Below are 13,169 nucleotides of genomic sequence, written 5' to 3'. Positions count from 1 at the left end.
ATTTTATAGATATGAAAATAGAGGTTAAATGATTTACCCACCATTTACACAGAATTTACTGGCAAAAAAAGCTCTTGTCACCCAATCAGTCATTTTTCATGATTTAACAAATCATTATCTCTTACCCCTAACCTTGTTGGAAGGAGATCAATTTGAAGTCTGGCTGATTAAATAGGATCCTATCCAATGGGACCTTTTGTGACGATCTCCCAATAGTATCCAATTTGAAATGCCCCATTGATTCCACAATGTCCCTGAAGAAGCTCAACTGTTACATTATTGAGAATCTACTCTCAAATCAGTGGCAGGGATTGCTTTTTCCCAGATGACCATCTCAATAAATGGTTGAAAACCAGTTCTGATTCTGGCAAATGAACAATGGCCACTAAGCAAGTTACCTCTGTCCGGAACTTAGCTAGTGCACCATGAGCTGGAGTCTGAGGAGTTGAAATCATGATCTCCTCCAGATTTTTTCCACTGTGCTAAAAGGAAGGAGAAAGAATGAAGTTCAAATGAGAACAAACTTAGCAGCTGTTATTTACTAGAACAGCTTTCCATCTGGGTTACATAATGTGTTCAGGAAAACTATAAGGGACACATTACATTTTTCTGTGTCTCAGGAGCCTTACTAACAAGCTTTAAAATATGCCTCTGGGAATTTCTGGAGGAATATAATGAATTTGCAACTGGCCCAAGAGGTTGAAAAGATTCCTTTGTTAGGGTCAGCTAACTGATAACACCCCACTTTCCCATCCCAGTAATTCTAGAAGAGCAGAAGAATACTACTGCTTCCCATTTTTCAGGCCAGTTGACTATTCTCAAGATCAAAGATCTTCCCCTAAAGTGATTCTCTCACAATTGGGAGCAGTAGCTCCCAATTAAACACTTCAGTGGACTCTAGAATTAAATAAATTCCTTTTCCAAATCCATTCCCATCTCCCTATTAGGAAGTGGGGTCTACTCAGACATTCCTCAAAATGCAAGTCAACTAAACAATTAGTCAATGTTGTTTGGGAATCAGATTCTCCTAACAGTTGTTTCTGCTGCCTCTGGACTAGCTCAAAGCATCTCAACTGATCCAGGTTCCTAAATCTAATGTGACTGTCAAATCCTTCAGATATAATTCCCTTCCTTCTTACTACTATCATGTCTCTTCTGCTTAGAGAATTAGGAAAAGTGACAGCATTTTCCTACCTCCTTTTGCCCCTTTACACTAGACTAGTAGCACCATTTTTGTTTTCTTCTTTTTTTCCCGTGGTAGGGATGCTATTTCTTAACCAATCAGATTGAATGTTGCCAGGACATTTGTCACTGAACCTTTCTATCCCCTCAAACTTTCTGAAAATTCCAGTCTACTTCTTGAATATGATTTACCTGGTGAGGCAAGATGCCAGCTGGTCCAGGAAAGCGACGTGTTCTGGCCCGTGTGGGCATAGAAGCAGGCATCCCAGGTGTCCGATTGGTAGCAGTAACTAGCTGTACAAGATGGTTGGTGACTACAGGGGTCTGAAGAATCCCTGAGGCTGCCAGGGAAGAACAGGAAGTAGATGGGGTAGAGACAAGAGATTCAACAGAAGAGACTCCAGTTCGGGACTCCAAGGATTTCTGAACAGAGTTAGTCACTTGGAAAAGAGAAGAGTTTGAATTGGGAATAGCAGGCCCTAGGACTCTAGGTTTTCCACTTTCCCAGGAACCTGGGGATTGGAATGGTCGAGGGATTAGGGAACTATTTTGAGAACTGTTCTGAGCATAACATTTAGCAACTTGGTGAGACTGAGGCACATGGAGATGACTGCCCCTAGGACCAGCTTGCCAGGGGACAGGTTGAGTGGGATCTCGTAAACCAGATGGGAAAGTAAAGCTACTGGAAGCACCAGGTTTCATCCTGAATGATGGAGCCCCTTGGTGGGTGGTAGGATCTGAGAATAGGGGCTCAGTCAGTCTGATGACTACTGACCCTTGACAACAAGATTCTCTCAGTTCAGACATTCGTGGCCTTTTGACTTGCCCACGGTTCTCCTTCTGCCTGGGAAACAGGCTTTTCATAGGCCCATTTGAATTTCCCTGCCTCAGCTCCACATCCGATAGCATACTGAATTCATCCTGTTTACTTGTCACAGTGGTACCAGCCACTGGATGATGGTTCTCAAAAGAGAAAGGTCCATGAGATTCTGTGGTCACTCCTTCTGGGGTCACTCGGCCTAGATCTCTAGTTCCCCCAGCTAAGTTGGGAGAAGGGGATAGTCCTAGCAATGTTGACATCTTAGAAGGAGAAACTCCTCCTGCCCTGGGCATACTAGAGATGGGGAGTCTGAGACCCTGGGCTGGCAGGTTCGAAGTCCCTTGCAGAAGAGTAGGACAGGAAGTTGTTGGTGCCTGTTTGGCAACTTTGGGCTTGGAACACACAGGTTTCAGGCATCCTGGATTTATAGAGAATGAATTGGAGAACTTGTTTTCAGTGTCCACTACAGCTGACAAGAAATCCTGCAAATAGGATCAGAGGAATCAGGTTATAGCATTTGGGACAGTTGACAGAATTAAAAGAACAGTATTCTTGTGCATATTCTTCCAGATACAAGTACCAATATAGACAGAAAAGAAGGCATAAGAAAGCCATAGCGTTCTCACCTCCTTTCATTTTGAGCCTAATCCTATACAATCCTGAACTGAGTGTTATGTCCTTTTCAATGAATGATGTTAAAACATGAAGAATAATAACCGATGTGGATGGAAATGTCAATGCAATCTAATAATCACTGAGCTGAGTTGATGTAGCCTGAAACAAGGGGTCACAATGTTTCATTGCAATCAAGTCCTTACCCAAGAATCTCAAAGTACCTTAGAAAAGTCATCTTATTATTCTTGTTGTTGGGAAGCAATTAAGGGATTAAAAGAACAAAGACCCAGAAGTGAACTGTCCAAGGCCCACAGAGCATTTCCATGGACAGAAAGAGCTGCAAATAGATCTCTGGTTCCTGACTCTACCCTCTATCCTCCTATTGACAAATGTGGACCTCACCAATTCTACACAGGTACATACAGTTATAGCAAACTGTTGGCAGGAGGTCCAGAAGAGGATGTTCTCTTGCATGTTATCACAATAGACAGTGATTTCCAGAAGGTTTAGGTCAGGAGTAAGAAGTATCATAAAAGATCAACTTTTACAATAAAGCCTAATGATTATGGATCTCCTGCCTTCCTAAGATCACTTTCCTAGGCATGAGGCCATTTCCAAAAATGGATGGAGAAATATGAATCCTTAATCATAGACTCCACCTCCCCACAATCCAACCTTGAGGCCTCAGAGCTGTCCCCAATTTGCAACTGGAAGGTTCTGCTGTCACCTGGCAAGACTAAAAAAGGGGTTATTTTCAACAGTCTTTTTTTTTTAGCCTGTGATCACACCTCTCCAAAGCTGAGAGACAAGGCAAGAGCAAACCTTCTGTTCAAGAAAACCTGACAGTTCTGATTTCATAGTTGAGAAAACAAGAAACTTGGAGTTCCCATACCATTGAAACAACCCAAAGAATCCAGTTTTGAAGCAGGTGACCTAGGACCTTAATAAATACTTACTGACTAAGTCCCTATTCTCTCTGTGACTCTATTTCATCCTCTCTCAAAGGGTTTTGGAAAAAAACCATGTAAATTCTGAGCCTAGTGAATAAGGGGTATCTTTACATAGCCTTCCTACAAAATCTATCACAGTGCTATAAAATAATGCATGTAAAAGCATTTTGATGCTAGAGAAAGAGAAAAAGCATATTATCACATTAAGTACTATGAAGACAAGAGCTGATGAATGAGACCACTGTTCATTCCTTGAAGAAAGACTAAGCTCCATTTATGTTGGCAGGGCCCTGGTTTTTGAGTTAGAAGAGTCTAGTCTGACATGTATCCTATATATGGATATTCTAGTACAGAAATGCTTGTTGGTAGAGTTATTTTTTTGGCAAGGCAATGGGGTTAAATGACTTGCCCAACATCACACAGCTAGATCATTATTAAGTGTCTGAGTCTAGATTTGAACTCAGGTCCTTCTGACTCCAGAGCTGGTACTCTGCACCATCTAGCTGCCCCTTAGAAGTGCTTTTCACTCTGCTTGTGTCACCTTAAACAAGTCCTTTAACCACCTCAGGCAGTTCTAAGACTTTAAATTATAGGTGAATTGATAGCCTGGATTGGATATAAGTTTCCATACCAGTTTTCTGCAGAGATGAGATCATAGTTCAGGACCAAGAAACGAAGATTACAAAGATTAAAAGTCTTGACCTCAATCAAGAGATGTTGAAGCCAGTCCTGGGCTTTATCAGAATCATGACCTTGAATAAATAAGTTAACTTCTCAAAGTTGCACAAGCTAATAAAAATCTATACTCTCAGAATCTGAAAGTGGGAAGTTAGAAATCGTATAGTCTATTTACAGACAAAAAAAAAAATTGATGTCCAGAGAGGTAGAAGTAGTTTGCTAATCATAAGACACTCATTTAATAGCAAAGCCTGAACTAGAAACCTGATCTTTTGACTTTTTCCCAATGCTTTCCCCATCTTCTGCCCTTTTCTCTCTTTCTCTCCTTTTCCCTTCCTTCACCCTCTCAATGATTCCTTCTCCATTACTCCCTTCCTCCTTTCTTTCCTCCCTCTTAAAAAGACTGGCTCTCCCCATCTTGCCTAAGCTAGGAGTATAAAGACTACTGATCAATAAAGGAGCTTTAACCTATTCTGTTTCCAACCTGAGTCACTTCACCCCTTCATTGGCAGCCTGAGCCCTTTAATCCCACCTTAATATTGATAATGAATTTAGTAGAGACATTGGCTAGACAATTTAAAACTCCTAAGCGCATGGGATCTCTGGTAGAAATTGCACCATGCTGCCTCTCAAAAAAGCTTATAAAAATGTTCCTTTCCTAACTCAAGTATAGCATAAGGATACACTAATTATGGAATGACATTGAGATTTCAAGCAGTAAACCACCTTCTGAGGGGCTTATTTTCAAAACACATAACTAGACATTTAACTTTTTCCTCCATTTTTCTCAAAAGACTTTTCTCTAAGACTGGGGAAATATAACATAAAAGTCACCTAAAGGGACTAGAGTCAGGTGAATATGTTCTAGGCCAAGATGTTTACAACCTAAGTGAGAACATCTCTCTTTCATCTCAGATCACAAATGCTTCCTCACCTCATCTTCAAATTCATCTTCCACAGCAAATAGATTCTGCAAACTACAAGCCTGCAAAGAAAAGAAAACAATTTGGGGGAGGAGGAGAGAAGAGGTATGTGAGTGAGAAAGTTACTATTTACAAGTACATTTCGTCCTCATCATTTCTCTTCCCACTTCTAATGACCTAACAAAACTGTCAGGACCTTGGTGTTTTTTTTATTAATTTTTGTTGTTTTTGCTTTTTTTTTTTTTGCTGGAACTTTAGGAGGAAGATTATCATCAGAGAAGGGCAAGAGGCAGATTTTTTCAAGTGTCAGAAGCCTTCCTCCCCAAAACATCACTTATCCCGAATCGTTTTGACAGGTTATCGAACCAGGTTATTTTCACTCCAAAGTCAAAACCGGGAACAAAGGGCTTTTTATGTGCAGAATTCCTCAGGCCGAGTCCTAGAATCACCCTCAAAAGGAGGGGGTCAGTACTAGAACCTTCTCTCAGCCTTTCAAAGGCTCAAGCACCTAGTCCCCCCGAGATCTGGGCCAGGCGAGCTTGAAAAGACAAACCTCGCATTTGTATTTATTGGATGGGATTGGAATTGGATTCGGATAATCTGGGCGACCCCAATCCCGAGGTGGAGTAGGGGGTGAGCGCCCCGCAGGAAAGGTCAAAGGGCGTGGCTCGGGTAGGCGGGGAGGGAGCCCCCCCCCCGCAGCGGGCGCTTCTCCGGGGGCGGGGTCACGAGGGAAGCCGGGGGAGGGGCGGGCAGGGCGCGCGCTCGCTCCTTGACCACGTGGGGCGCAGAGGAGGGGGGGCCCGGCGGCCATTGGAATTACCATGGTAATAGCGGGGGGTCTCCCTTTCATCCTCCGCCATGGACTCGAGCTGGGCCCCGGGCCCGACGCGGCGCGGGGCGAGCCCGGCTAGGCCCGGGCTCCGGCAGGGGCGGCCCGGCTGAGGCTGGCGCGAAGGGCTCCAGGCCCGGCGGCTGCGGAAGCGCAGTTCCCGGGGTCCGGATTCGAAGCCGCCGCCACTCGCTTGCGTCACCCGATTACGTCACCGACGTCTTAAAGGAGCGGCCGGGAGAGAGGCGGGGCAGTCCGGGTTGCTGCCGGAGGACGCAAACTCCTCCCCTTCCTTTCCAAATTTAAAGGCAACGCTGGGAGCTCTCTGCTGCCCCGCAGCGGCCGGGTCGGGAGAAGCTGCGTGCCCCGGGTTCTCGCTTCAGGGGAGCCGGCCAAGCCCCGCGCCCGTGCCACGCGGGAAGACTCTGAGGCCGGCGCTCCCGGCCCTCCCCGGCTGGGCCCGGCTGAGCCCGGCTGAGCCCGGCGGGCGCTTTGCTCGGCCTTTGCCGGAGGCTGCTGAAGTGCGGCGGGTCCCAGAGCCAGCCCGGGGGCGGCCGGAGAGCGGGCACTAGAGGGGGCCATCGCCCAGCCCAGGACAGAGAGCCGGGCCAAAGGAGAAGGTGCCCAGGCCTAGGAACAGCGCCCCCGTTTCTGGGAGCCCCCCTCATCAAAAGCACAGTAGAGGGCGGCTAGGTGGCGCAGTGGATAGAGCGCCGGCCCTGGAGTCAGTCGGGGCCTGAGTTCGAATGCGGCTTCAGGCACTTTACCTAGCTGTGTGGCCTTGGGCAAGCCCCTTAACCCCATTTGCCTTGCAAAAACTAAAAAAAAAAAAAAAAAAAAAAAAGCACAGTAGAGAATTCTTTGCTACATTAACAGCAATAACAGGTGAGAAATTTCTATTTTCCCCACCCTTTCTTACTTCATTTTATCTTTAGAAACCAGAGAGGCTGGGGCGGCTAGGTGGCGTAGTGGATAAAGCACCGGCCTTGGAGTCAGGAGTACCTGGGTTCAAATCCGGTCTCAGACACTTAATAATTACCTAGCTGTGTGGCCTTGGGCAAGCCACTTAACCCTTGCAAAAAAAACCTAAAAAAAAAAAGAAACCAGAGAGGCAGCAAAATCTACTTATCTCAAAGGCCCTTTGGGGGAAAAAGTAACAGATGATTGCTTAGAGATCTGTCATGTACTCCTGTGTTTTATAATGGGGATGCCCTGGACCTGGACCTGAACCCACTATACAAGAAGCCTGTAGGTTATGGCAAGTTCCTTCCCTGTGGACCTTCCCAAACCAGTTCTGATCCCTCCTGACAGAGGATTATTTTTCCTCTTATCAATCTGGGTGGAATAATAGTAATAATAAACATATATTGAGTGCTGTTATTCAGTTCTGTCCTATTCTTTGTGAACCCATCTGGGGTTTTCTTGGCAGATATACTGGAGTTTTTTGCCATTTCTTTCTCCACCTGAGGAAACTGAAATAAACCAATGAAGTGACTGCCCAGCTAAGTGTCTGAATTTGAGCACATGAGTAACTTTTCCTGATTCCTATCTATTATGTCACATAGCTGCTCTTTTTTTTTTTATCTTCTCAACAAACCTGGGAGGTAGGTACCATTATAAGTCCCAATGTAAAGGGACTTGCCCAATCACACAAAGAACCCAGTGGTCAAAGTAGGGCTTACCATTTATCCCTACAAACTGCAATTTATATCTCTAGCAATAACACTTCTCCAATTCTTCTCCCTTCCCTCCATTCACATAGCCACCACCAGAGCCAAAAGCAGGGTAGATTGACCAGGACTTTGATCAGGGTGTTACCATTTCAATTCACATCAATACACACTTATTAAGCACCTACTATATGCCAAACATTGTGTTAGCTGCTGGGAAACATTAAAAACAGAACTGAAATAACCTCTACTCAAGGAGCTTCTTAGAGTCTTCATGGAAAAATCTGTCTGCAGAAGTTAAAAATATAAACAAAGTCATTTTTTAGGAGGCAGAGTACTGGCAGCTGGGGCATGAGGTTGAGAATAGGAGAGGCTTCCTGTAGGAGATGGCAATTGAACTAAGCTTTGAAGGAAATTAAGGATTCTAAAAGATGGGGATGAGAAGAGAGTGTATTCTTGGTATGGGGAACAGTCTGTGCAGAGGCACAATGGGAGACAGAACGTAGGTATGGGAAACAACACGCAGCAAAGGACATCTTTGATGGAACATAGAGTTCATAAAGGAGAGTAATACATAAAATAAACCTGGAAGGTATCAGATTAATAAGAGCTTTAAAAGTGAAATAGAAGAGTTTGTATTTTATCCTTTGGAATCAAGGAACCACTGGAGCTTCTTGAGCAGGGAAGATGTGGCTAGACCTATGTGCTTTAAGAATAATAGCCTGGCAGTCTCATGGAGAATATACTCTGGAAGGGAGAGACAAAGATCAATTAGGTTACTGTAGCCTTCCCACTAGCATCCTAGCTGCCAAAAACACTAGAGACCATATTCTGTCTGTCCCCCTCTCCTCAGCTTTGTGAGGCTCTCTTGCTTTCTACCTTCTTTAGTTTTGGAATGATAAACCCAGATCAAATCAACTCTGCCATTGTTCCTGGATGGGATAGGTCAACCTACTCCCCTGAATGAGAAGTGTCTATCCACTTACAGGTCACACAGTAAGTATCAAGTGCCTGAGGTCATATTTGAACTTGGGCCCTCCTGACTCCAGGGCTGGTGTTTTATCTACTGCACCACCTAGCTACCCAGAAACTGTCCAGCACCAAATGGACCAGTTCCAAGCCTTTGTTGTCCTATCCTCCCTCTATTAGAATATAATTTCTTTGAGAGCTTTTTTCTTTTTCTTGGGGATTAGGGGCAGCTAAGATGGCACAATGAACAGAGTACCAAATTTGGAGTTAAGAAAACTCCTCTTAGTGAGTTCAAATTTATTAGCTGGGTAACCCTGGGCAGGGTCCTGTTTATCTCAGTTTCCTCATCTGTAAAATGAACTGGATGAGAAAATGGCAAACCACTGTAGTATCTTTGCCAAGAAATTCCAAATGGGGTCATGAAAAATCAGACTGAATTGAAACAACTGAACAACAACATCATCAGTGTTTGGCAACTAGAAGTGCTTTGTCATTGTTGAGTCATTTCAGTGTGTTTGACTCTGTAGGACCCCATTTTGATAGGTTCTTATGTTTTTTGAATAAATGTTTGTTGAGTTTTTCTGATTGATAGGTCTCCAGCAAATCAGATAAGGTAATTGGATTGGATTACTTGGAAACACTAATGTCAATAGAGCTGTGAATAGATCCAATCATTCAGGAAAATAATTAGAATTATACTTAAAATGTCACTAATATCCTTTGACTTAGAAATTTTAAAATGAGGCATAAAGTACCAATGAAGTCAAAGGTAGAGGAAAAGTTCCCATATATACAACAATATTTGTAGCAGGAATTTTTGTAGTAAGCAACAACAAACTCAGGAGGAAAATAGGTTTCCCTCCAGTTAGGGGAGTGGCTAAACATGTTTTAGTGTAGTAATGTAATAGAATCTTATGGAGGTAGTTTAGTTCCTCATTATCATTCAACTGAATTATGAATTAATGAACAAAAAAGCATTTATTTAACACTTATTGAACCACTTCTGGAGCAGCTAGGAGGTGCCATGGTGCAAGAAGACTCATTTTCCAGAATTCAAATTTGGCCTTGGACACTAACTAGCTATGTGACCCTGGAAAAGTCACTTAACCTTATTGGTTAGCAAAATACTTCTATATCTTTAACAAGAAAATTCCAAATGAGGTCAGGAAGAGTTGTTCATGACTAAAATAACTGAACAACAACAATAAGTTAAATACAGCGTAGGTTAGTGAGGGGAAGGCTTTAGTAGGTGGGGGAAACAGCAAAAACTTCATTCAGAAAGTGATCTATGAGCTCTTTTGGAAGAAGTCAAGGATTCCAAGATGCAGAGTGGAGAAAGGAATGCATTCCATGCATGGTAGACTATCAGTACAAATTTGAAATAGGAGATAGATTGCTTTGTATATAAGGAAATGGATTGTATTCCAAAAGCATTAGAATCTTTAATATGAGGGCAGAGTCCTTTTCAGGATTGTTTATCTACTTTTTGTGTCTACTTGGGACTCAGCTCTCATCTATGATTCCAAGAAGATATAACAAGTAGTGAAATGGTCATAGCAGGTGAGTTAAATCAAATTGATGGTAACTGACAGGTCTCAAATCCAGCAGTGATTTAGGAAAATGTCTGCCTCAAGCATGTAAAGACTTCCCCTGATGGAATGGATGGATGAGAACAATTTGTTCCAATAGTCATAAAGACCTTTGAAGCCAGGCATTGTGGCATAAGTTTTCAGAGTTTAGTTATGAATCAAAGACCACAAGGTCATCCATTGTATCCCAGGCCATGTCAGTCATCTTGACTTTTGTTTTGCCACTGGACTTCATGTCTCCAGAAAAGAGAGAGAGAGAGAGACTGCCAACTTTGTGCAACTCAGGCTCACTTAAATGCATTCTGTGATGTTATTGGGGTCCTCTTCAAAAGGAAGGACAAACAAAAACAATATAAGGAACAAAGAGAAGACAGTTTGGTTGAATCACAAAATGTAGGTGTGGGAGTAATATGCAATGAGCTTGGAAAAACAGGTGGGAAGTCAGATTATAAAGGACTTTAAAAGCTAAACAGAGAAGTTTATATTTAATGCTAAAGACAACAGGCAGCTAATAAAGTTTACTGAGTAGGGGAAATGATAATAATATCAGGTCTGTGCTTATGGAATATCACTTTGGCAGCTATGTAATATTGAGAGAGACCAATTAGAAGACCACTGGAATAATCTAGGTGAGAAGTGTTAAGAATCTGACCTAAATTGGTGGCTTATAGAGTAAATAAAAAAATGGAAATTTTAGATTTGAAAAATTTTAGGGATATAGCAGAAAGCAAATAGGGAAATGCATCTGAGTTTAGGATTGGGGAGGGGTCCTCGTTAAAATGATTCTGTCCTTTCAATTCAGTTGTCTTCCTCTGAGAAACTGTAAGCTCTCCTAGGGAAAACAGGTGACCAAGACTTGGAAGGTATCAGGAGACATGAACCAAAATAAAAGGAGGTGGGTATCCAAGGGAAAAGGGAAAGGGTAGGAAAAACTATCTGGGACTTAACCAGAAGTAGTAGACATCAAGAAATCCTAAAACCCAATCTAGGATGATACAGGAAGTATACAAGTACTTGGCTCTCTGCTGTCTAATGTCTATTTAAATCCAGCCTGAGACATTTATTAGCTGTGTGATTCTGGACAGTCACTTTATCTTTTTCAACTTTGGTTTCTTAAAATGGAAGTCATAATAGTAGGGTTGTATTGAGGGTCAAATGAGATAATATTTATAGAAGGCCTTGCAAGCCTTAATGTGCTATGGAAATGGTAATGCTAATAATGATAATGAAACTTCAAATAACCCCAAACTAGGAGGAATAGCTAAATTGTGCTGAATGACATAATCATAATTTCAAAAGACCTTTCCAGACTAAAATATTTGGCAAAATCTAATGAAATTTAATGGGATGTGATACTGATGATCCTGGCCTCCTTACATGGGGCCCTTGGATTGTGCGCCTTAACTATAGCCCTCTTTAAGCCTATAGAGAGACAATATGTTACTGTATTAATTATCCAGCAAGAAAATGCAGTAACAGAATTGCCCAACAAGTAATGCTTTTCTTGAGCCATTAAGGTCAGTGACTTTTTAGATTTCTGTCCAGTGCATAAGCAGGAGAGCCTTCTAAGAGCCTGAAGAATCCCTATTAGCCACCAGACAGCACTTAGGCTGCAAAGGCTTAGTTTTTCTCTCTCTCTGTCAAGCCCTTACTTCCCTGGCAATGCTAATCAATCTGGATTAACCCTCAATTGCTAGTCTAAAATTAATTATAATATAATATGATATGATGTGATGTGATGTGATATGATATGATGTGATGTGATATGATATGACATGATATAATACAATATAATATAATTAATATAATATTGCTCAAATAGCAAGCTATAACTTATGCTTCTGAATCTAACTATTCATCTGAGCTTTCTTCTTCACAGACTCTTGCATTTTTCAGATTCAGAAGCTAAGCAAACTTAGAATGTTGTAATAACATAGCTTAGTGTATATATATATATATATATATATATATATATATATATATATATGATAAAGTTAAAAGGAAATAACTCAAACAATCCTGAGGAAAGGCTTCTGCCTCTCTCCTCTCTTTTTCTCTCTTTATTTGTCTTATCTTCTGTCTCTGCTCTCTCTCTCTCTTTCTCTCACACACATTCCTGATCCCAGGGAAAAACAATAATTCAAAAACAAAAAACTGTAAGCATAAGGCTGTAGAGACAAATCAATTATGTGTCAGGCTCTGTGCTAGGTGCTGGGAAAATGAATGAAACAATGCCTACTCTCAAGGAGTTGCCATTCTTTCTATTCAGAGAGATAGCATATACATGAACAGGTATATAGAGCAGAATTACTGGGGTGATGAGAAAAAGCTTGATGTAAATGATACTTGAGATGGAGGGGTGGGGAGGAAGAGGGGAATTCTGTGAGCTAGAAGTGAAAAGGGAGTGAATTATAAGTGTAAGGGATGGCCAATGCAATACAGGAGTTAGAGTAATCTTCGTGAGTCAGGGAGAGAGGGCCATTTGGGCTGGACCAGAGAGTTCAGAAGAGAGTGTAATGTGCTGTGGTAAAGAGATTAAGTTTGGCCAGAGAGGGCAAAATTGTAATTAAAGATAGAAGTTGAAAAGAGGCACAGTTAGACTTAATTAAAGGACAAATTTCCTAACAATTAGAGTGGAATGATATCCCTTAGGAAGTAATGAGTTCTCACTTCATTTAAGATCTTCAGGGGCGGCTAGATGGTGTAGTGGATAAAGCACCGGCCCTGGAGTCAGGAGTACCTGGGTTCAAATCCGGTCTCAGACACTTAATAATTACCTAGCTGTGTGGCCTTAGGCAAGCCACTTAACCCCATTGCCTTGCAAAAACCTAAAAAAGATCTTCAAGCAAAGGCTGGATGATACTCATCATGTATATTGTATAGGGGATTCCTATTCAGGACTTCTGAAATTCTTTCAAACTTTGAGCTTCTGTGATACTGC

The 13,169-nt window shown here is 42.2% G+C and overlaps 1 protein-coding gene across 1 annotated transcript in view; it reads right to left on the bottom strand.

Annotated features, from left to right (window-relative positions):
- Positions 1-6,180, bottom strand: part of HROB (homologous recombination factor with OB-fold) — a 29,594-nt gene extending 23,414 nt beyond the window's left edge. The window contains exons 1-4 of the mRNA XM_074224278.1: positions 5,992-6,180; positions 5,180-5,230; positions 1,375-2,484; positions 399-482 (exon numbers count right to left, since the gene is read on the bottom strand). Of these exons, the coding sequence (XP_074080379.1) occupies positions 399-482; positions 1,375-2,484; positions 5,180-5,230; positions 5,992-6,021 (1,275 nt within the window). The 5' untranslated portion in view covers positions 6,022-6,180. The remainder of the gene's footprint in view (positions 1-398; positions 483-1,374; positions 2,485-5,179; positions 5,231-5,991) is intronic.
- Between the last annotated feature and the right edge of the window lie 6,989 nt (positions 6,181-13,169).

This window comes from Macrotis lagotis, chromosome 2 (genome assembly GCF_037893015.1).
Source record: "Macrotis lagotis isolate mMagLag1 chromosome 2, bilby.v1.9.chrom.fasta, whole genome shotgun sequence".
Lineage (NCBI taxonomy): Eukaryota > Metazoa > Chordata > Mammalia > Peramelemorphia > Peramelidae > Macrotis > Macrotis lagotis.
Note: the sequence above shows the minus strand (reverse complement) of the source record. Positions and strands in the feature narration are given on the sequence as shown.